The sequence below is a fragment of the Carya illinoinensis genome, chromosome 15 (genome assembly GCF_018687715.1).
Source record: "Carya illinoinensis cultivar Pawnee chromosome 15, C.illinoinensisPawnee_v1, whole genome shotgun sequence".
Taxonomy (NCBI): Eukaryota; Viridiplantae; Streptophyta; class Magnoliopsida; order Fagales; family Juglandaceae; genus Carya; species Carya illinoinensis.
Genome location: NC_056766.1, coordinates 43,029,472 through 43,053,073, shown reverse-complemented (window position 1 = coordinate 43,053,073; position 23,602 = coordinate 43,029,472). Strand labels below are relative to the sequence as shown.

Sequence of the window (23,602 nt, the reverse complement as noted above, 5' to 3'; positions counted from 1 at the left end):
AATTAAATCGAGAGAAAGATCTAACATCCAGAAGATTGGTGACAAAGAAATTTCATTCTAACTTTTCTACCATATGCACATGATGAGTAATGATAGATATTATGTGAATTTAAAATTTGGATATAATATATTTAAAATGTTATTGTAAAGAGAAAAATAAACCTAATAATGTGTAACGATCCAGTTCAATAATTCTAAAGTTGGAATATTGATAATTTTTATTGGGCCTAAATTATATTTATTAGGCCATATTGAATAAACTCACAAGCGATAAATTATGAGGTTGATTAGGAATTTTAATTAGGCTCAATAATTAGGTTAAATTCTATTTATTATTTATTAAATGAGTTAGACTCATTTTAAAATTTAAAAATTGGCTATTAGAAATTCATTTCAATTTAAAAAGTGATTGAAGTCTCTTATGCAGTTTCAGTCACTGCAAATCCTACATTGAATGAACTATTAGATCATGTTTTCAAATTCAAACTCTCTTCTTGAATGATCACCACCGAGTCCAATCTCTCTACATATATTAACCAAGTCCAACTCGAACTAATCGTTTGCACCATCTCCCAAATTTTTCTATAAATATCTTTCATTCCGTGTGTTATTTAAAAAAACTATAAACCTTCGTAATTACAGTGGCCAAACCCATGAAAGGAAATCAGTCGCACCTTGAAAAAATTGAATTAGCGCTACAAGATAAATAGTTTGATCATTAATTAGGATTATCATACGTTAGCTAGTTATATATATATATATATATATATATTTATATATTATTATTATTATTATTATTATTATTATTATTATTATTAAAAATAGCTCTTTGGAAGCCAATGTTCACGTACCACGCATGTTCTTATATTTACAAATATACCATTTATCATGTTTCATTTCGTATATTATAATTATATATATACCATATATCTCATGCATCTCAGGTTTCATAAATTTAGTCACGATGTCACTTATGTTTTATTTATCTTAACGGATACAGTCAAAGTCAAAGCACTCATAAATTGATTTCCAAACAATGGACTTTAGACTTGATTCTTGACCATTAAACTATCGATCTGACTACTCCCAAGAAGGTTGATTCCATCTTTCATGTCTGACCCACTCGCCTACTTTTTTGACTATATGCACATGCGCTGATGAGTATTGATAGATATTATAATGTTCAATGCATGTGGTCGACGTTACTGCCAAAAAGTTGCCGACAAGTTTCCACCCACTTCCTTCTCTATCATTATTTATTTGCCATAACACTACTGATCTATATTCTATAATTGGACCCCTTGGTGAATACTAGTAATCGCGGATACTGAGAGTTTGAAAGCGTGACTTCTTCCATGGCCTTTCAATTAGGAGCTTCTTCCTCCTCTTCATCTCCTTCCATCTTTCTATGGAATCATGATGTATTCTTGAGCTTTAGAGGTAAAGATGTTCGCCATAATTTTATTGCTCATCTAAATCATGCTTTGTGTCGAAGTGGAATCAAGACTTATATAGACAACAATCTTGAAAGAGGAGAGGAAATTTCACCGGCACTTTTCAAAGTTATTGAAGAGTCACAGATTTCGATCATTGTACTCTCTAAAAACTATGCAGAATCTAGATGGTGCTTAGATGAGCTATTGAAGATTCTTGATTGCAAGGAAGGAATGCAACAAATTCTTCTACCAATTTTTTATCATGTGGATCCAACAGAAGTACGGCATCAAAAAGGGATTTTTGGGGAATCCTTTAATAAACTTGGAGATAAGCTCAAGGATAATGCAAAGATGGAGAAATGGAAGGACGCTTTGGAAACAGTCGCCAATTTGTCTGATTTCCCATTAGTGTGCTTCCGGTAAGCTTTGCCTACATGCACTTTGTCATCATGTGTATGCATATATGATGCTATATATATTTGGGCTATTTATGGGTAAAATTGATCAGACAAATCCAGGATCTAAAATGGGGCAACGGGTGAAGATAAAATACCATACAAAGAGAAAACTATTTGATATTTGGGATTATTTTTTGCATTGAATAATTATAAGCAAAACATGGTCAGATTGTAGAAATCCTTTCTTATTATGGGATTATTCTGAATATTTTGTGTTTATGATTATTTTTGGAATTGAACTTTTTATGCAAAACATAGTAAAATTAATTTAGAAATCCTTTCTGATGCAAGGATTTAGTATCAACTACCACTACCACATTAGTTTTACCTAAAGTTTATTGAAGAAATAGAAGAACATGAAACAGATAAAAAAATATATATAGATTTTATTCTTTTTTGCCCTTTGTAACGTCTTTTGATTAATTGCAAGCAAAATCTAAGGAATAGAGCTGGAATATATATGGAATTTCGTCCATCAATTGACTGTTCAATGAGAGTTGAAAAAAAATAACTAAAGAATAAGATTTGGACTGATGACAAGAAATAATAATAATAATAAAATAAAAAACAGCTTTAAAATATAAGTAGTGGTTTTTAGTTTTAATTTGTTTCTAAATATAAACAGTCACAAATACTTTTAAATTATACATTTCAGATTAATGGGAAAAATTTTAGTTAAAAAGTTTGTTATGAATACATACAAAATTAGAATGAAAATCATGTAAGTCAACAACGGAACAAGGTGATCACGACAAATGCACAATATAATATATTAATATTGAAACATTGGAAGGAGAAAGCGGGCCGGCTACTCTTTGATATCATAATAAATTACTCTTTTAACTCAATCGTATTGAATATGGGGAAAGCTTGTATGCCTCCCCCGACCCATGCATTTGACCCCTAAAAGTTACTGTTGGTCAACTTTTTTTTATTTTTTTACTTATAAGAAAGTGATTTTAAGTCTATTGGTGTATTTTTTTTTATTTTTTAAAAATATTTAAATCTATTAAAAAAATGTGAAAAAAAGTTACTAGCGGTCACTTTGAGCGGTGCTACTCAGGCGGCAGAGTAGTACTGCTTATTGAATATATGTCATCTACCTAGTGTGAAATGTCTGACTCTTTAAATTTTTTTTTCTTTTTTATTGATAGGGATGATGAATCAGAATTTATCCAAAAAATCATTATGTGGGTGAACCAAAAAATAGTAAAGCGAATGCCTTTAAACGTTGCCAAGCATCCAATTGGGATAGAATCTCGTATACGAGGCATTTATCAGCGTTTAAGTATCGAAAGGAATGATATTATACGCGTGGTAGGGATATTCGGAACCGGTGGAATTGGTAAGACAACTATTGCAAACGATATTTATAATCAGATTTCTTCTCAATTTGAAGGAAGCTGTTTCTTGAGAAATATTAGAGAAACTTCAAAACAAGGAGGAGGTTTGATTCAGCTACAAAATACACTTCTTTCGGAGATCTTAGGAACAAAATTGGATATTAATGATGTCGATAGAGGAGTCAATGTAATTAGGGATAGACTTCAATCTAAAAAGATTCTACTAATTTTTGATGATGTGGATAAAATGGTCCAACTAGAAAAATTAGTTGGAGATCTTGCTTGGTTTGGTTCAGGAAGTAGAGTTATCATAACAACAAGAGATCAACATTTATTGGATAACTCTAAAGTTGATTCAAAATACAAGGTGAGGGCTTTGGATGACACTGAAGCTCTTCAACTCTTTAGCTTGTATACTTTTGAGGAAAAGGAACCGTTGAAGGATTATGTGGACCTCTCTAAACAAGTAACAAAATATGCTCAAGGTCTTCCACTAGCTTTAACAGTGCTAGGTTTGGATCTAAAAGGTCGAAATATAGATCAATGGAAAGGTGCATTGGATAAGTATAGAAAAGTTCTCCACCAAGAAATTCAGAGCGTACTTCAAATAAGTTATGATAGTTTGGAAGATAATGAGAAAGACATGTTCCTTGATATTGCATTTTTCTTCAAAGGAGAACCTTTGGCAAAGGTCATGGAAATATTTGATAGTTGCGGTTTTTTTCCAGCTCATGGTATCCAGAGGCTTATAGACAAGTGTCTTATTACTATTGAACGGAGGAGTGATGAATGTGTTTTTATGCATGACTTGCTACAAGATATGGGTCGAGAAATTGAACGAGTAAAATCATCCAAAGATCCTAGCAAACGCAGCAGATTGTGGTTTCACAAGGATGTTCGTGAAGTGTTGGAAGAAGATACGGTAAGATAGAGTCACAAAAATTCTTGGATTTTACATTTACTTCCTTTCTATAAAGAGAAATGTACTAGAAAATATTGACTTATGAATTAAGACCTGTCCTAGTGGAAAAAATCCTTTAAATTATCATGAATGAATTTGTTGTTATAAATACAATTCGTTTATTTATTAAGATGAATCACTAAATTAAGTACCATATGTAAATGTCCAGCTTTTTTTGTTTCAAATATCAGAATATTTTTTAATGTAGTGTCTACTGTCTCTTCTGGCTGTGGAAAAAATCCTTTAAATTATCATGAATGAATTTGTTGTTATAAATACAATTCGTTTATTTATTAAGATGAATCACTAAATTAAGTACCATATGTAAATGTCCAGCTTTTTTGTTTCAAATATCAGAATATTTTTTAATGTAGTGTCTACTGTCTCTTCTGGCTGGCGTTTGTTTTATGAAAAGTTAAAAAGAGTACTCATTTACTTACGTAAGTTGGGAAAGAAAAGACAGTCTTTTATATTTTAACATGTGAATATTTAGTATTGGAAAATAGCATGAAAAGATAACGAGAGAGTAGTATTTTTTGTGAAATAATATACCGTCAGCTCGAAAATTATTAACTTTAGCAAATTCATGTAACTTATGAACGACTTTATATATGCACTAATTTTGCTGACACTTTTATATATGCATTCTCTTATATTAGGGGCCAAACGAAATTGAAGGCATAGTAATAGATTTACCTGAAGGTGATGAGGAGATAAGCTTGCATCCAGAAGCATTTCGACATATGAAAAGACTTAGAGTCTTTATAAATCGTAATGCACGTTTTTCTTGTGCACCCAATTATCTCCCTGACAAGTTAAGAGTCCTTGATTGGTATAACTATCCTTCACCATATTTGCCACTTGATTTTCAAGGGAAGAAACTCATTGTCTTTAGAATGCATAATAGCATCATCAACAAGGAATTAGGGGAAAGATTCAAGCTCAAGGTATGTACAATTATATTCATCAATAATTTTTTTTGTTCTTTAAGCTATTTAGTAAACTCCATTTAACATTATTTTCTTTTCTTTTACAGAATTTGACATTCATGGCTTTCGAGTCTTGTAGTCACTTAACAGAAATTCCGGATCTTTCAAGCACCCCTAATTTGAAGGAATTGACTGTCAGGTATTGTAACAATGTAGTTAAGGTGCATGATTCCGTTGGATATTTGGAATATCTTTCTAAGTTGGATTTTAAGGAATGCTCTAAACTCGAATTTCTTCCAAGAAGCCTTAAGTTGAGATCTTTAAGGGAGTTTAATCTTGCATTCTGCTCAAGCCTTTGTGTTCTTCCTGAAATCGAGTGTAAAATGGAGTCTATAGATTTATTGGGTCTATCTGGCACTGCAGTAGAAGAACTACCTTTATCCTTCGGGAACCTTGTTGGACTTCAGTATTTATATCTATGGGATTGCAAAAACCTTATGCGTCTCCCAATTGCTTTGATCCAGTTGCAATATTTACACTTTCTTGGTATTGGTGGTTGTACAAATATTGTAAAGAAGATGCGGGATGATGGACAATTCCTTGATTTGCCTAATGATTCTACAACAATGGAAGACGAGATATCAAATTCAAGAAATGGGAGCAATGTATTACAAGTATCGAATCTTCAAATTAGTTGTACCCATTCAGAATCAAATTTCTTTCCATTATATAGTTTCTTTACCTTGTTTAATTCCTCAACCAGCTTGACTGTCTTAAATTTAACGGAGATTGATATTGTTAGCCTTCCCACGAACGTCAAAGAATTTATTACACTAACTGCTCTTATCTTGAGAAATTGTCATAAACTCGAAGTAATAGTAGAGCTTCCTCCAAATATAAGAGACGTAAATGTCATGGGATGCGAGTCACTAGAGAGATTTTCGGAAGTATCAAAAATGTTGGAATTCAAACGAAGCCGCATCAGATCACTAGAAGATATTTCTATGTTCCACTGCAGTAAAATGCATGAGAATTTATGCAATGATAAAGTGCAAAATCCTTTATGGTGGAAGGTATGTATGTATGTGCGATCTCATTTTAAATAGTATGCTTGACTCAAAATTAAATTGATGATGATTATGATATTTGACATTTAACAGGGACTCTATCATGATTATGAGATGGAGAAGGAGCCTTATGATGATGCCCGATATAGGGGAATAGATATTGAGGGGCCACACTATTTGGAGGATATTAGTGGAATTGTCTTGTATGTCGAACGCTTTTTCAATTATACTGGTAGCTTGAACATAATTCCTCCTCATGTTAGGATTTACGGTAAGGGCTCAAATCGTGCATGCAGAGTTCAAAAACAGGTACAATCGGCCGTTATTATAGATTGGAAGAACAAGGGAGCAACTGGACATGATATATGGGTGGGGTTCTCCAATTTACAACGTTTTGAGCAAAAGGTTTTGGACAACTTGCATGTCCAATTTTTTTTCAGTGCTCATTATCGCCCATCTAATGTAGCTCGTCCAATGCCATTTTATATAAGTTGTAGCGCCAAGGTGGTATACAAGAAAAAGAAAAATGGATGAAGCCAATGTTCCAAACAGTCCTCAACAGCAATAGACTTAATGATAACCCAAGTAAGTCACCCCGGTTCGTATTGTGTTTTGGTTGGGATATCATTCAGGTGTGTTTTTGGGAAAGAATATTCTATATGAAATTTTTTACGCTACATATAAGATCGTGTGCTCTCTGTACAGAATAGAATTTTTAAAAAAAAAAGAAAAAGAAGGAAAGAAAATATAAGATCGTGTGCTCTCTGTCATAGATCTATACTCATGTACTGACAGTATTGCCATGCTGCTTCAGTTTCTAGTAAATATAAAGAAATTGTCGCCAAGCACATGAAATTTGGGTTTAGGGACACTATGACGGACTTGTTCTGTAGATTTTAATAATCTATCTGTTATTTTCTAGGATGATTATTTGGATTGCTTTATACTTATGAAAAAATCACTTGATAGTCTTCAACTTGGGGCATCAAACTTCCAGATCAGGTGGAGATGTACGATGATTCAAAGGACCCTGCCTTTTTTTAGCCATTGCTTATAGGATTTAATTCCCTTATTTAATTCCAGATCAGGTGGAGACATATAGATACATAAAGTAAAGTGAGTCTTACAACACTTGATTGCCATATAAATTTATTAGGACCTTTCATAACACTACTGAACTTGTTTTGGCGTGTACACTCTTGCGATGGCCTGAACAGAGCATGTCATATCCAGGGAGGAGTCACTCTCTAGGAAGGTTAGTTTTGTCAGAGAAGAAGTTGGTGAAACAAGCAGACGAGGGCAGATCATTGAAATTGAAGAGGTAGTGAGTTCCACGTCCAAGATGAGGAAGAAAATCTTGAGAAACTACAGGAAGCAGGGGCCAATATTACCCGAAATTCAGCTGAGAAGACTACGCCAAAAATACAAAAGGTTCCAGCCTTGCTGCGTGGACACAAAAATTTCAAAAAGTACTTCGAGCCAATAGGGGTATCACTCGGTCCTATCCATCATGGGAAGAAGGAATACCAGGCAGCAGAGGACTTCAAGCTTGGAATGGCAACCAAATTCGTCGAGAAAAGCGGCAGGTCGGTTGAGTTTTTCCTGTAGAGTACTAGTAGTTCTTTATTTCCTTAGACATAGTACTTCTTTCATAGATTTTAATAATCTGCTTTTCTAGGATGATTATTTGCTTTGCTTTGGTGATCCACAAAGAATACCAAGGTTAGAAAAATCACTTTCTTGTCCATTCTTTTAGTTCAAGTTTATACTTGGTTTCATTTTTGAACCAGAAAGGAATCTATAGACACTGAAGTTTCATATGGGGTAGCGTTTAGTGAACATGAAAGCACTTGTGCAGAAGTGGGAAGAAGCAACTCCAGTTTCAGCATATTTGCCAAAACCTGTCAGCTCCATTCAACATATATAGCATTTCCAAGTTTGGCATTTGCAGCCCAAGTGGTCTGCCGGCCCTTGTTGCTACTATTTCTTTGGAATCTTTGGAATCTCAGGTGAGATTTTCCTTTCGTTTTTGTTTGTTCTCTCTGGTCTTAAGACTTCATTTTTGCTTCATATATGATGTCAAGATTTCCATGAATCTACTCGTGGGGTTGCATATGTAGTGGCATTATTGCTCATGTTGGTTGGTTGGGATTATGGGAACTCACTCTATTGATCTGAACTTTTGGGTTTAGGGACCTGTACAACATGTGCACTGATGTAACATGTCTTTATTTTCAAGGACGTCTTCTTTTGTAGACTTTAGTAATCTATCTATTCTAACACTATTGGAATTCAATCACAGGAGAAAAGAGGGATTCTTAAACTTGGGGCATCAAACTTCCAGATTAGGTGGAGAGGACTATGATGATCCAAAGGTAGATTTGGAGTTAGAGCTTCGACTTGTTTGACATGAATAAGAATCTTGAGTCTTGGAGGTTGGGAGTTCCTCGAAAATTCCCAGTTCAAATTCATCATGGAATCTGGAGTTTAAACCATTTGTGTGTTGCGCAATTCTTTGTTACTTTTCTAGTCTTGTGTGTTGTGAGTAGTTAATCTGGGTGGTATTCAGCAGTTCTTGATCATCAAGAACGTTACAGAATGACATGTACGTGTAAAAGAGCTGAATCTTAAGACCACCACACTACTGCCACTGTCATCCATCTCTCTCTCTCTCTCTCTCTCTCTCTCTGGTTATTTATAAGGTTGAACAATTTGGATCTAGCTGTCAATTTTGCCAAAAGTATGGGGAATCTTCATGCTATTAATTAGCTTATAAGCTTTTCACTTTGTTTGTTTGCTTATAGCCATTAGTTTGTTACTTGCATGATGAATTCAAGTGTTGTGCTGCCCTGAACATTTTCTTCTATAGCCATACTACAGCAAGTTTCCGCTAAAAACACTTGCTGAAAAACCAGAAAATACCACTTACCTCGTTTAAAAACTCCCATCGAGTTGGAGAGCAACATATACAGAACAACGAAATATTGAAACAGACTTATTTACATCTTAAATTTTCTAAATCAGCTCTTTCTAAAATCAACCACCCCATACATCATGAGGTGGATTAGACCTATCCAAACACAGCGCTGAATTCCCTTCAGCACCTTCTATAGCTAAAAATTCTGCAATCTGATTAGTTTCAATATATTCGAAGATCTTGGTGGGTAAAACTTGACACCATTCCCATCTATACCAAGAAATTAGATTAGCCTTTACAGGTGTATCTTCCCCCCTTCGAGGACAATAAGGTATAGCATTAATCTGAGATGCCAAATCTGATCCTAAATGGTCCTGTAATTTAACCAAATTCCGCTCAGAATAAGGCATGACCTCTTAAGTTTCAAACCTTCTTGCCAACCACATCAAATTTTTCAGCCATCAATATTTGATGGCTGCTGCTTCTTTGAAGGATTCAGGTGTTTGCAGCTGAAATAGACGGGCCATAACGAGCGTCGAGCTCCCATATGTAAAATTTCAAGCTGACTTCATGTGTAATGCTCTCTTTTCCCTCACACCCAATCCTCTCTCATCAATAGACTGACATACTTTTTCCCAAGAAACCCATTTTTTCTTTACTTCACCTTCTCTATCTCCCAAATGAGAAAAAGTCTGAGAAGAGCATGGTAATAAACCTCAAAACTGATTTGGGCACATTCAGAACCAAGAGCAAATGAATTGGCATGCTTGATCAAACATGCTTAATCAAGACTAATTTTCCCCCATTGTTCCTTTTAATGAGAATAGGTACACCAAGATATGTAGAAGGAAACAAAATATCCCTTAGAAACCAGTTTCATCCAGCATAATATGTTTCCCAGAAACAAGAGCATTTTTTCCTTCCACTTACTAAATACTTCAGATAAACTCCTCAAGGATTTATTGGATTGATTAAGGAAGATAACAATGCCATCAGTGTAAAAAAGAAAAACCAAAGGCCAAATATATCCATAAAAATCTCCATTCAAGTCTACCATAAGCTTTTTCATATTAAACGTTATGTTGGGCCCTAACAATTATCCACGTGGACTGCTCTCTGTCATGGGCACATGAACTTTTAAGCGACGTGCACCAGAGCTAGACGAGTAAATTATAAAGGAGAGGTATAAAGGCAGCTCATACTTTGGATAGGCACACGGACAATGGAAGAAAGTAGTTTCTTGTATCATACTTTGAATACACAAATAATGGATGTTGTTCCAATTAGCAGGATCTTATGATAAATTCAATTTTGAGCAGAGGTGACCATTATTTTATGTTTACCACCCTCATTAAAAGCAAAACCTGTTTTGACACAAATTCCATGATAGGTGGATATTGGATAGTACATGGTTTTTCTGTATTTGCCTTGTTGTAGGTTTAAGGAGTGGGGCTTGAGAAAGGGTGGGGGAACACTGCAGAAAGTGTTTAGGACAATGGTAGGATGCTTTCTGAGGTACTCCAAGCAATGTTATGAAAATACTATGATGTCGATTAGAAAATGTGATACCCGAAAGAAAATTTAGATCAAAAGAATTTCTAAAATTTAGAAAATGTCGATTTACCTCAATTAATTTGGAGCTAGCCGGCAATCATGCTACAAATGGGGAATCTTTTAATCTATAGCTGGAATTCAAGTGTTGTGTTGCCCTGAAAATTTTCATCTACAGCTTTATTACAGTAAATATCTGCTACAAACACTTGCATATTGCATCTTTATGCCCTGTTTTAGCCCCCCATAAACTTCGTTTCTGGTAGACATTGTTTCTCATCTTTTAAGACTTGATATAGGCTTTGCCAATGAATTAATTAAGGTGGTGATTTGGTTACTATTTGATGTTAAGATTCCCTTAATAATCTATTCAGGTTGCATGCGTATTGGCAGTATTGCCCATGCATGTTTGATGCGAATCAGAAGAATATTGCTCAAAGTGTACCTACGCTCCTGAGACACATTTGGAAGAATGCTCTTTTCCTTCCATTGGAACTATACTAATACAATCTGGAAGAATGTTTCAAGATGACATGACAATGCCCTTGACTGTTTCTGATGCTCTGTGATGATATATCCAGTCATAATGAAATCCTAAAAAACTTATACCGACATTCTATGATTTGGATGTCTCATTTATATGAAATCCTAGCAAAAGTATTTGTTTAATTTATATGCCTGTCGATCGAAATTCATATATATATATATATATATATATATATATATCTAATAAAGCAACAACTAGCTAGGTAACATTGAATGACGTGAGATTGAGTTCCTTTGAGTTGGAATTCATGTCTGTAAATTTACAGGGGACAAGAAGTATGGTTTCTGTCTGTGTTCTTCAAACAATATAATTGGCTTGCCTAGAAAGATGTTTAATTCAATCAATTCGGTCTGAAGGACGGAGAAAATAGGGAACTTGTGTTCAACCAATATGCGCAATACAGTCAGCATGGAGGTTCCTATAAGGATTACGTAAGTAATTTGGTAAAGATCTCTTAATATATTTTGCATTACAAGACATCTTTATATAATACAAGGATGTGGCTGATTAAGGAATGTACAACCATAAACAAGATAATAGCTATTTACGGAATATACAGCAAGAAACAGAGTGCAAGAAACAGAGTTGCCATATAGAAATATTGACGAGGAGGAAATCACGTATGAGCGTGATTTATGTGGATTCCCTTATACGGCCCCTCAAAATGGACGTTCCATCAGCAACGTTGATTTTGCCACGTAACAAGTTGAAGCGAGATCGAGCGAGAGGCTTTGTAAGTAAATCGGCGAGCTGGTCATCCGTGTGAACATGAGCAACACGTAATTTTCCACGACGAACAAAGTCACGGACAAAGTGGAGATCGATGGCAATGTGTTTCATCCTGGAATGCATAACAGGATTGAGACTGAGCTGGGTTGCACCAACGTTATCACAGAGTAGAAGTGGTGGTTCACGTAAAGTGAGACCAAGTTCATCAAGAAGGCACTGTATCCAAGCAATATCTGATGCTGCAGTGGCCAGTGCTCGATATTCAGCCTCCGTGGAGGAGCGAGCCACTGCTTTTTGTTTTCGAGTGCGCCAACTGATAGGATTATTGCCCAGAAAAATTATATAAGCCGTAGTAGACTTTCGATCATCAAGATCACCACCCCAATCAGCATCTGAGAAGCCTCTAAGCACTGGGTTTGTTTGACGACGCAGTAAGAGACCAAAGTGAATGGTCTGTTTGATATAACGTAAGAGCCGTTTAACATGTTGCCAGTGCGTGACGGTCGGTTTGTGCATGAACTGGGCAAGACGATTTACTGCGAAACCGGGGTCTGGACGAGTGAGTGAGAGGTATTTGAAGAGAGCCAATAGTTCGTCGATATTCAGTAGCATCACAAGCAGCGGAACCATCATCAAGCATGAGCTTAGCAGACACAGACATAGGTGTTTGAACTTCCTTAGCTCCAGCCATCTTCAATCTGGTAAGAAGATCATGAACATAACGGTTTTGAGAAAGAAATAAACCTTGCCGAACTGGAATGACTTCCACCCCGAGAAAGTAATGCAGATCACTTAGTTCCTTCAGTGAAAACTTAGCGCCTAAAGACTTGACAACATGTTGCAAGAACTGATTGTTATTTCCGGTTAGGATTAAATCATCAACATACACCAACACGTAGAACAAAATCCCATCCCGATTGAAAATAAACAAAAGCTGATGCTACAAGCAAAGACACAGTGAAACGGGGATGCCGGAGTGTATTCAAGCCCGACGACGTATCATGATGAGTAAACATCATTACAGCAGATATATAATCTATTTAGCGTATCATGGGTTGGCAGTTCGTGGCCTAAGTAATTATCAAGAACAAGCTAAGAAGCCGCCACTGGCCGGCCACTAGTGTTAATCTATTTAGCTAAAAAAACACACAAACTAAATTTTTATTTATTTTTGATTGCCATTGTTTGACTGTGATTTTCAATGAAAACTTGTTTGAGAGAAGAATCCAAAAGTACCCCTGTAAAGTTCACATGGCAAATATAATTAACGTAAAGCATGGGTGATCTGATCTGGACGTGTGTTTTACGTATAAGTAATACTACATACAGTTGTGGTAAAGTGTATCAGCACCATGTAGTCACTTTAAAAAAGAATATGGTCTATTATTAAAAAATTAATTTTCCTTTTATGTGGTTTCGTATTTATTCACTTTTTTCAAAATGATTGGACAACGCTTGCACACTGACGACTGCAAGTATCATTTTTTTACCAACAAAAATAAAATGTTATATTATTTGTAATAATATAGTGTCACATAAAATATCGAATTGTGGCAGATCTATTTTTAAGATTATATACCTAATTAAGCCATGTATCATACTCATGTAAACACGAGTTGTTGTACATATATAATTTAATTTTTTAAAATAATAAACTGATTAAAAGAGAGAGATATGTACCATAAAACATTGATTTTTTTTCAATATTGATGTCTTTAATTTTTTTCATAAAACTTATTCTAAATTTGTACAAATCATTTTCTTATATGATATACTTAAAGCCTCGTTTGGTTACACGTATGAGATGAAATGAGACGAGAAATCTGTGAATAATAGTGAGATAAATTATGAATAGTAATGAAATGGTTTAAGTTAAGATTTTCATAGGATTTTGGAAAAAGGGATAGAAAATGTTGAATTACAACATTATATAGTTAAAATGAGGGTTGAATATAATTTTTTTAATATTATTTTTGTTTTGAGATATGAAAAAGTTCGATTTTTTTGTGTTTTGTTTGAAAATTTGGAAAAGTACTTGTAATAATTAGGTAATGGCTATATGAAAAAGTTAAAAATTTAAAAATTTGAAATTGAAAAATATTTGTGTTTGAATGGTATTTGGATGTTGAGATGAAATGAGATGAGATGGTTTGAATAATTTATTTGAGATGGGATGAATTGTATTTAAAATGGAAAAGTGGTGGCTGCTTTCGGCCGGCTTGGATCATAGGGCGGCCGCTTCCATTCACAAGTGCATATAAAAAGTAGTGGATTCTCTATAGTATCCCGCGACAGAAGAGAAAAATTGAAAACAAATGGACAATGAATATGAAAAATTGGACCAATCGAATGGTGAATTATTATTTGTTAATGTAATTTCCTTCCAATTTCTGGACTTTATTATTTACACTTATCTTCTTGTTTTGTTCAGCAACAGCCAATTAAGTACGTACTACTTCACGACGACGTTATTGCCAAGTGTGTGTGTGTGCGCGCGCATATATATGATGTTAATGAGATATTTAACAATATGGGGCCATTAAACTGACACAAATCTAGCATCTGGCATCGGGAAAATTAGTAAAGAGATGAAATACCATACAAAAGGAAAAGTATTTTGTGTTTATGATTATTTTTGGAATTGAACTTTATGCAAAACATAGTAAAATTAAACATGGTACCACATTAGTTTCACAAAATTTTTATTGAAGAAATAGAAAAACACATGCAGGAAATATATTTGTTCTCACAAATACTCTTAAATTATACGTTTTAGATTTAATGGGAAAAATTTTCGTTAAAAAGTTTGTTATAAATACGTACCAAAGAATGAAAATCATGTAAGTCGACAGTGGCACAAGGTCACGACAAATGCACAATATAATATTGAAACATTGGAAGGAGAAAGCGGGCTAGTCTTTGACATCATAATACACTACTGTCACATGACAGAAAATAAGGAAAAATAATATACTTTAACTCAATCATATTCAATATATGTCATCTACCTAGCGTGAAATGTCTCACTCTTTAAATTTTCTTCTATTTTTTTATCAATAGGGATGACGAGTCAAAATTTATCCAAACAATCATTCGGTGAGTGAACCCAAACATAGTAAATTGAACACCTCTAAGCATTGCCAAGCATCCAATTGGGATAGAGTCTCGTATACGAGACATTTATCAGCATTTAAGTATCATAATGAATGATATTATAAGCATGGTAGGGATATTCGGAACCAATGGAATTTGTAAGACAACTATTTCAAATGATATTTATAACCAGATTTCTTCTCAATTTGAAGGAAGTAGTACTTGTTTCTTGAAAAATATTAGAGAAACTTCAAAACAAGCGAGAGGTCTAATTCAACTGCAAAATACAATATCAATGGAAAATCACATTGGATAAGTAAAAAAAAATTCGATCCCCATCGAGAAATTCAGAGTGTACTATAAGGACAGCTAGTATTCATGCAGAAAATCAGCATCAGAATTCGTAACTGCATTTGATCAGCTAGTTTAGGAAATCTGTACAGCTCATTCTTTTCTTTATTTTCATATATGTGTTATACGTTAGCACAAGTTTACGAGTAATTTTAGTTTCTCAAATCTGTATTTATACCTCTTCTTCTAATAAGAATTGTGTGAGTCATTTTGTCAAAACCTCTATATGGTATCAGATTAACACCTCAAAACTCCAACGAGTATTTCCTGTCCTTCTCGCTTCTGCTATGGCCACTTCTTCCTCTGATACTTCTCCAATAGCCATTAATGCCACCCAGCAAATTACTGCACGTCTCACCCCAACCAACTTCCCTTCATGGCATGCTCAATTTGAGTCTCTTCTCCTCGGCTATAACCTCTTTGGCTATGTCGATGGCACTCATACCTACCGACGTCAACTGATGCAGCTGCCACTACAGCTCATCACCTTTGGTTCCGTCAGGACAAACTTATTCTAAGTGCAATTCTGACTTCAGTGTCCTCAGCTGTGATACCACTCATAGCAACCTCCAAGACGTCATATCAAGCCTGGACTAAACTGACAAAATTGTATGCTAGTCGATCCAGGACTCGTGTCATGCAGCTCAAAGAGGATCTCACTCTCATGCAGCGTGGCAATCGCAGCATTACAGAGTACCTACACTCTGTAAAAACCATTGCCGATGAGCTTGCTCTCATCGATGCCCCATTATCTCAAGATGACATCACCCTATATGTTCTTCATGGCTTAGGATCAGATTTTCGTGACATTGTTGCCCCGATTCGAGCCCGAGAGTCTTCACTCTCATTTGAAGAATTACATGATCTGCTACTTGGTCATGAGGCATATCTTCGAAGGCTTGACTCCACTACTCAATCCTTGGTAGTTACTGCCAATACCACTCAACGCAGGGACTCACGCTCCTCAAAGAATCAGTCTTCATCAACTTATCAACAATCCAAGAATGATTCCAGATCAAAGTCTCGACAGTTGAAACAATACAAGTACCCTCCACGGTGTCAATATTGTGATCAACAAGGCCACATTGCAAAATACTGTCCGAAATTGAAACCCTCTGAAGCCACTGTGAACTGCACAAATACTACTTCCAGTCCATACAAACGTTGGCTCATTGATTCTGCAGCTTCCCATAATATCACTTCTCAGGTTTCAAATTTACAATTTCACTCTGAATATGATGGTACTGATGAGGTTATTATTGGAGATGGATCAGGTTTGCCCATTACTCATTCCGGTTCTCTTACTCTTTCATTTCCAAACAGAAAATTTCAAGTTGGAGATACTCTATGCGTTCCTACCATTAACAAAAACTTGCTATCTGTTCACCACTTCACAAAGCAAAACAATGTTATCCTGGAATTTCACCCAACTTATTTTCTTGTGAAGGATCAGAGAACGGGGGAGATTCTTCTTCAAGGACCGTGTGAAAATGGAGTCTATCCTCTGCCCTCATCGCCTGCTGCTACTCCAATTGCTTTTGTCCATGAACGCACATCAGTAGCTGGTTGGCATCAGCGCCTTGGTCATCCATCATCCAAAGTTGTCACTCGCCTCATTAGTTCTTTCTCCCTTCCCACCACTTCATGTATTTCTGGTTCTAATAATTGTCATTCATGTTCTATCAATAAAGCTCATCAGTTACCCTTTCATAAACACGGTCTAACCTGCACAGCACCATTTGATTTACTATACACTGATGTATGGGGACCTTCTCCCACTCCTAGTCTCAATGGCCACAGATATTATGTTATTTTTGTTGATCACTTTACAAAATATGTGTGGTTCTTTCCATTGCATCAAAAATCAGATGTTAAAACCATATTTCCTCATTTCTACAAAATGATTGAAACTCGTTTTAACATAAAAATTAAAGGAGTTTATTCCGATAATGGAGGAGAGTTCACTGCTCTTCGACCCTTTTTCACAATCCATGGCATTAGTCATTATACGACAGCCCCTTATACACCCCAACAAAATGAAGTGTCTGAGCGTCGTCATCGCCATATTGTGGAGACAGGACAAACCCTTCTAAGTCATGCCTCTCTTCCATCAGAATATTGGGCTTATGCTTTTGCCACAGCCACATATCTAATCAATCGACTTCCATCACCTGTTCTTCATCAGAAATCACCTCTTCAAGCTCTCTTCAAACAACAACCTCGGTATGAAAAATTACGTTCCTTTGGATGTCTCTGCTTTCCCTTGATGAAGCCGTATAACACAAACAAATTTCAAAAGAAATCTGTTCCTTGTATCTTTGTTGGGTACTCCACTAGCCAAAGTGCATATCTATGTCTTCATCTACAAAGTCAGCGCATATACACCTCCAAACACGTAACCTTTGATGAATCTGTTTACCCCTTCAAACAGGTCTCTATGCAATCATCCACTGACTCATCCCCACTAGAAACCTCTTCTTTTTCAGGACCCATTTTGCAGCTTGCTTCCAGGGAGCCTCCAGCAATCACACGGGCTCAAGGAGATATCTCCTCTGCTTCTTTGACTCCAAGTGAAGATCCAGTTCTTGTGCAACCTCAAGAGGCACCACTCTCCACTTCAGATCAGGTAACTCTTAGACCTTCTACTTCTGTTTCTCAACCAGAAAATTCAATACCATCCTCTCCACCACCATGTCCACGAACCATCATCACTCGCTCCATGAACAATATCTTTCGGCCAAAACAACTCCACACCACCACCAAGCACCCCTTACCTGAACCACCCGAACCAAGTTGTGTAAGTCAAGCTCTTAAAGACCCTCACTGGCGCAAGGCTATGTCAGAAGAAGTGACAGCCCTCCTTCAACATGGAACGTGGGAACTGGTTCCTCCCACTCCTGGCCAGAATCTTGTTGGGTGTAAATTTGTGTTTCGGAAGAAACGAAATCCAGATGGAACAATCAGTCGATATAAAGCAAGACTTGTCGCTAAAGGATTTCATCAACGGCCAGGTATTGACTACTCTCAAACCTTCAGCCCCGTCGTAAAGCCAGCAACAATTAGGCTTCTTTTAACCATTGCTGTCATGCATGGCTGGCCCCTTCGTCAGTTAGACATCAATAATGCATTCTTGCATGGTAATCTTGAAGAAACAGTCTTCATGCATCAACCTCCAGGATTTGAAGATCCATCTCAACCTCAGCATGTTTGCAAGCTAAAAAAGAGTATCTATGGTCTTAAACAAGCCCCACGACAGTGGTACAAGGCCCTTCGGGATGCACTCCTCAGCTTTGGTTTTATTCACTCGGCCACTGACAACTCTTTGTTCATCTATAAGTCTCATGATATTTTGTGCTACTGCCTTGTTTATGTTGATGACATAATTGTCACAAGCAACACACTCAGCTTTGTGAATAACATTATAAACAAGCTTAGCTCTACATTCTCAATCAAATATATGGGCTCCTTGCATTATTTCTTGGGAATTGAAGTGATTCCAACGCCACAGGGGCTCTTTCTATCTCAACATAAGTATATACGGGATCTCCTTTCACGAACCTCCATGGAACATGCTAAAGAAACACTCACTCCAATGTCCACAACAGCCAAGCTTACGGTTCAAGATAATTCTGAATGTGTTGACAGCACTGAGTATCGCAAGATCATTGGAGCACTTCAGTATTTGGGACTCACTCATCCCGATATTGCCTTTACAGTCAACAGATTATCTCAGTTCATGCAGAAGCCGACAACAAACCATTGGGCTGCAGCAAAAAGACTACTCAGATATCTTAAACAGACCATGTTTCATGGTATCCTTCTCCAAAAGCATGATCAATTCCAACTCAAGACCTATAGTGATGCGGACTGCGCATCAAATACGGACACTCATGTTTCAACCACTGCTTTCATCACATTCATTGGTCCTAATCCAATCTCATGGTCTGCACGCAAGCAAAGGGCAGTCTCAAGATCATCTACAGAAGCAGAGTTTCGGGCACTAGCTACTGCCACATCAGAAACAGTTTGGCTTCACTCTCTCATCAAGGAACTTGGTCTCACTCTCAGAGAAGCACCTCAAATGTTTTGTGATAATATTGGCGCCAACCATTTCAGTTTAAATCCAGTCCAGCACACACGGATGAAACACATTGAAATTGATCTCCTCTTTGTACGAGATCTTGTCAAAAAGGGAACTATTCGTGTTCAGCACATCCATACCATTGATCAACTAGCTGATCTCCTTACAAAATCACTCTCACGTCAACGCTTTCAACTATTAAGATCCAAGATTGGTGTTGCAGATGGCACCTCCATCTTGAGGGGGCATATAAGGACAGCTAGTATTCATGCAGAAAATCAGCATCAGAATTCGTAACTGCATTTGATCAGCTAGTTTAGGAAATCTGTACAGCTCATTCTTTCCTTTATTTTCATATATGTGTTATACGTTAGCACAAGTTTAGGAGTAATTTTAGTTTCTCAAATCTGTATTTATACCTCTTCTTCTAATAAGAATTGTGTGAGTCATTTTGTCAAAACCTCTATATGTACTTCAAATAAGTTATGATAGTTTGGAAGTTGGTGAGAAAGACATGTTCCTTGATATTGCATTTTTCTTCAAAGGAGAACCTTTGGCTAAGGTCATGGAAATATTTGATAGTTGCGGTTTTTTTCCGGTTCATGGTATCCAGAGGCTTATAGACAAGTGTCTTATTTATACTTTTAATTATGAATATTTTTGGCTGCATGACTTGCTACAAGATATGAGTCGAGAAATTGTTCGAGAAAAATCAGCCAAAGATCTTAGCAAACGCAGCAGAGTGTGGTTTCACAAGGATGTTCGTCAAGTGTTTGAAGAAGATATGGTTAGAGTCACAAAGAAATTCTTGGATTTTACATTTATTTCCTTTTTATAAAAGAGAAATCTAGTGGAAAATATTGACTTATGAATTAATACCTGGCCTAGTGTAAAAATCCTTTAGATGATAAAAGGATGAATTTGTAGTTATAATTAGAATTTGTTTTTTATTAAGATGAATCACTAAATTAAGTACCATATAAATGTCCTTTTTCGTTTCAAATATATATGAATATTTTTTTAATTTAGTGCCTACTGTCTCTTGTAGCTAGCATTTGTTTTATGAAAAGTTAAAAGAGTAGTGTACATAAGTTGGGAAAGAAAAGACAATCTTTTATATTTTAACACACGAATATTTAGTATTGAAAAATAGCATGTAAAGATAACGAGAGGGTAGTATTTTTTATGAAATAATATACCATCAACTCGAAAATTATTAACTTTAGCAAATTGCAATTTATGAACAACTTTATGCACTAATTTTGCTGACACTCTTTATATGTGTATTCTCTTATATCAGGGGCCAAATGAAATTGAAGGCATAGTATTAGATTTACCTGAAGGTGATGAGGAGATAAGCTTGCATCCGGATGCATTTCAACATATGAAAAGAATTAAAGAGTCTTTATAAATCGTAATGCACGTTTTTCTTGTGGACCCAATTACCTCTCCGACAAGTTAAGAGTCCTTGATTGGTATAAATATCCTGTAGAGTCTTTGCCACATGATTTCCAGGGAAAGAAACTCATTGTCTTTAACATGCGTGATAGCTTGGTCAAGGAGTTAGGGGATGGATTCAAGCCCAAGGTACATACACAATTATAATAATCAATGATTTTTTTTATTTAAATTATGTAATAAATTTCATTAAACTTTTTTTTTTTCTTTTCTTATACAGAATTTGACGATAATGACTTTCTATGGTTGTAAATTGTTAAAAAAGATTCTTGATCTTTCAAGCATCTCAAATTTGAAAGAATTGATTGTCCAATATTGTAAAAGATTAGTTGAGGTGCATGATTCGGTTGGATCTTTGAAAAATCTTTCCAGGTTGGATTTTGATGGATGCTCTAAACTCCAAATTCTTCCAAGAAGCCTTAAGTTGAGATCTTTATGTGAGCTTAATCTTGGGACTTGCTCAAGCCTCCGTGATTTTCCTAAAATCGAGTGTAAAATGAAATGTTTAAGGAAATTGAGTTTATATAGCACTGCAGTAGAAAAACTCCCTTTATCCATCAGGAACCTTGTTGGACTTGAGACATTAGATCTATTGGATTGCAAAAACCTTATGCGTCTCCGAATTGCTTCCATCCCGTTAAAATATTTATGCTGCTTTTGTATGGGTGGACATGATTCCGTTAATCTGCCTAATGATTCTACAACAATGGAAGATGAGATATCAAATTCAAGAAATGGGAGCACTGTATTACATGTACTGAATCTTCAAATTAGTTGTTCCCATTCAGAATCAAATTTCTTTCCACTATGTAGTTTATTTGCCATGTTTAACTCCTCAAACACTTTGGATTCGTTATCTCTATCGGGACTTGAAATTGTTAGCCTTCCCAAGAGCATCAAAGAGTCCGTTACACTAACTAATCTTACCTTGGCCCGTTGTTGTAAACTTGAAGAAATACCAGAGCTTCCACCAAATATAAGACAAGTAGATGTTAGGGGATGCAAGTCATTAAAAATATTTTCGGAAGTATAAAAAATATTGGAATTCAACAGAAGCCACGTCAAATCGCTAGGAAGAATTGAATTGAGCGGCTGCTAAAAAATGCATAAGAATATATGGAATGATAAAGTGCAAAATTCTTTATTATTGTGGAAGGTATGTCTTTGCGATCTCATTTTTAATAGTATGCATGCATGACTCAAATTAAATTGATAGTGATGATGATGATATTGGTTTAACAGGGACTCTATGGTTATGATGCTACTTTGTTTTCGAAAAATCAGTTGAGTTATTTTCATGAATTTTTAAAAGTTAAAGAAATGGTAAAATGGCCTGATGACGAAGAAGAGTTTGCAATAGATACCGAGAGGCCACAGACTTGGAAGACGATAAAGGGATTTTTCTTAATTGGTTTTAGCATGCATGGTCGACGTTATTGCCAAGAAGTTTCCACCCACTTCTGTATCATTATTTATTTGCTATAACACTACTCTATAATTGGAATTCTTGGTAAATAGTAATCGCTTATACTGTGAGTTTGCGAGCATGACTTCTTCCATGGCTTTTCAATTAGGAGCTTCTTCCTCCTCTTCATCTCCTTCCATTCTTCAATGGAATCATGATGTATTCTTGAGCTTTAGAGGTAAAGATGTTCGCCACAACTTTATTTCTCATCTAAATCATGCTTTGTGTCAAAGTGGAATCAAGACTTACATGGATGGCATCGACCTTGAAAGAGGAGAACAAATTTCATCAGAACTTTTCAAAGCTATTGAATAGTCACATTGTCGATCATTGTATTCTCTAAAAACTATGCAGAATCTGGATAGTGCTTAGACGAGCTATTGAAGATTCTTGAATGTAAGAAAATAATGAAACAAATTGTTTTACCGATATTCTATAAAACCATCGTAAGTACGCGAACAAAAAAGAAGATTTGGAGAAGCATTCACTAAACTTGGAAAGAAAATCAAGAATGACATAAAGCCGCTGATGGAATCCTGGAAGGAAGCTTTGGAAGAAGTAGCCAATTTGTCTGGTTTGGAATATTTAGCCATCGGATAAGCTTTGCCTATCATATGTTTGTGTGCACATATATATGATGCTATTGAGATATTTATCATGGGGCAATTAAATTGACACAAATTCAGGAATTGGCATCGGGAAAATTAGTAAAGATGAAATACCATACAAAAGGAAAAGTATTTTATGTTTATTATTATTTTTGGAATTGAACTCTATGCAAAATGTACATAGTAAAATGAATTTACAAATCTTTTCTGACTTAGGGATTTAATATCAACTACCACTACCACATTAGTTTCACATAAAGTTTATTGAAGAAATAGAAGAACATAAAATAGTTCAAAGAAATACATATATTTTCTTTCGTTTTGCCCTTTGTGATGTCTTTTGATGAATAGCAAGAAAAAGCTAAGGATTAGAGGAATATATATATATATATATATATATATTATATGTGTGTGTGTGGAATTTTGTCCATCAATTAACTGTTCAATGAGAGTTGGAAAAAAATAATTAATAAAACGGTGGGAATTGTTTATTATTTGGGTCATATAAAGAATAAGATAATTTGGACTGATGACAAGAAATTAAAAACAACTTTAAATAAGTAGTGGCTTTTAGTTTCAATTTGTTTCTAGATATAAATACTTGCAAG

The 23,602-nt window shown here is 35.5% G+C and overlaps 3 protein-coding genes across 14 annotated transcripts; all 3 read left to right on the top strand.

The window, feature by feature from the left end:
• Window positions 1-1,275: 1,275 nt before the first annotated feature.
• On the top strand, window positions 1,276-11,196 carry LOC122296412 (disease resistance protein RUN1-like). 12 transcript variants are annotated; one of them, XM_043106092.1, is made up of 9 exons: window positions 1,276-1,855; window positions 3,049-4,159; window positions 4,858-5,145; window positions 5,235-6,200; window positions 6,288-6,397; window positions 6,491-6,779; window positions 7,412-7,780; window positions 7,873-8,203; window positions 8,497-8,981. In XM_043106092.1, the coding sequence occupies exons 1-6, from the start codon at window positions 1,356-1,358 to the stop codon at window positions 6,726-6,728; spliced, it is 3,213 nt and encodes a 1,070-aa protein (XP_042962026.1). In that variant the 5' UTR covers window positions 1,276-1,355; the 3' UTR covers window positions 6,729-6,779; window positions 7,412-7,780; window positions 7,873-8,203; window positions 8,497-8,981. The 12 variants fall into 12 exon arrangements, with proteins under 12 accessions (XP_042962026.1, XP_042962020.1, XP_042962022.1 ...); XM_043106086.1 differs by having other exon boundaries at window positions 6,288-6,779; window positions 7,873-7,916; window positions 8,053-8,203; XM_043106088.1 differs by having other exon boundaries at window positions 6,288-6,779; window positions 7,873-7,916; window positions 8,030-8,203.
• Window positions 11,197-19,941: 8,745 nt separating this feature from the next.
• Window positions 19,942-21,451, top strand: LOC122296418 (disease resistance protein RPP2B-like). The gene is made up of 2 exons (XM_043106099.1): window positions 19,942-20,250; window positions 20,764-21,451. Exons 1-2 carry the CDS (start codon window positions 19,978-19,980, stop codon window positions 20,872-20,874), a joined length of 384 nt encoding a protein of 127 aa, XP_042962033.1. The 5' UTR covers window positions 19,942-19,977; the 3' UTR covers window positions 20,875-21,451.
• Window positions 21,003-22,701, top strand: LOC122296968 (disease resistance protein Roq1-like). The gene is made up of 4 exons (XM_043106761.1): window positions 21,003-21,050; window positions 21,142-21,906; window positions 22,164-22,270; window positions 22,440-22,701. Exons 1-4 carry the CDS (start codon window positions 21,003-21,005, stop codon window positions 22,699-22,701), a joined length of 1,182 nt encoding a protein of 393 aa, XP_042962695.1.
• Window positions 22,702-23,602: the final 901 nt, after the last annotated feature.

What these genes read in the sequence shown, in the direction of transcription:
- LOC122296412 (XM_043106091.1), top strand. Translation starts at nt 1,356, where the DNA reads ATGGCCTTTCAATTAGGAGCTTCTTCCTCCTCTTCATCTCCTTCCATC. An exon ending in GGGAAAGATTCAAGCTCAAG is followed by an intron (nt 5,146 to 5,234) that starts GTATGTACAATT and finishes TTTCTTTTACAG; the next exon opens with AATTTGACATTCATGGCTTT. An exon ending in AAAATCCTTTATGGTGGAAG is followed by an intron (nt 6,201 to 6,287) that starts GTATGTATGTAT and finishes GACATTTAACAG; the next exon opens with GGACTCTATCATGATTATGA.
- LOC122296418 (XM_043106099.1), top strand. Translation starts at nt 19,978, where the DNA reads ATGTTCCTTGATATTGCATTTTTCTTCAAAGGAGAACCTTTGGCTAAG. An exon ending in AAGTGTTTGAAGAAGATATG is followed by an intron (nt 20,251 to 20,763) that starts GTTAGAGTCACA and finishes CTCTTATATCAG; the next exon opens with GGGCCAAATGAAATTGAAGG.
- LOC122296968 (XM_043106761.1), top strand. Translation starts at nt 21,003, where the DNA reads ATGCGTGATAGCTTGGTCAAGGAGTTAGGGGATGGATTCAAGCCCAAG. An exon ending in TTCCACCAAATATAAGACAA is followed by an intron (nt 21,907 to 22,163) that starts GTAGATGTTAGG and finishes TTGGTTTAACAG; the next exon opens with GGACTCTATGGTTATGATGC. An exon ending in TGGCCTGATGACGAAGAAGA is followed by an intron (nt 22,271 to 22,439) that starts GTTTGCAATAGA and finishes CTTGGTAAATAG; the next exon opens with TAATCGCTTATACTGTGAGT.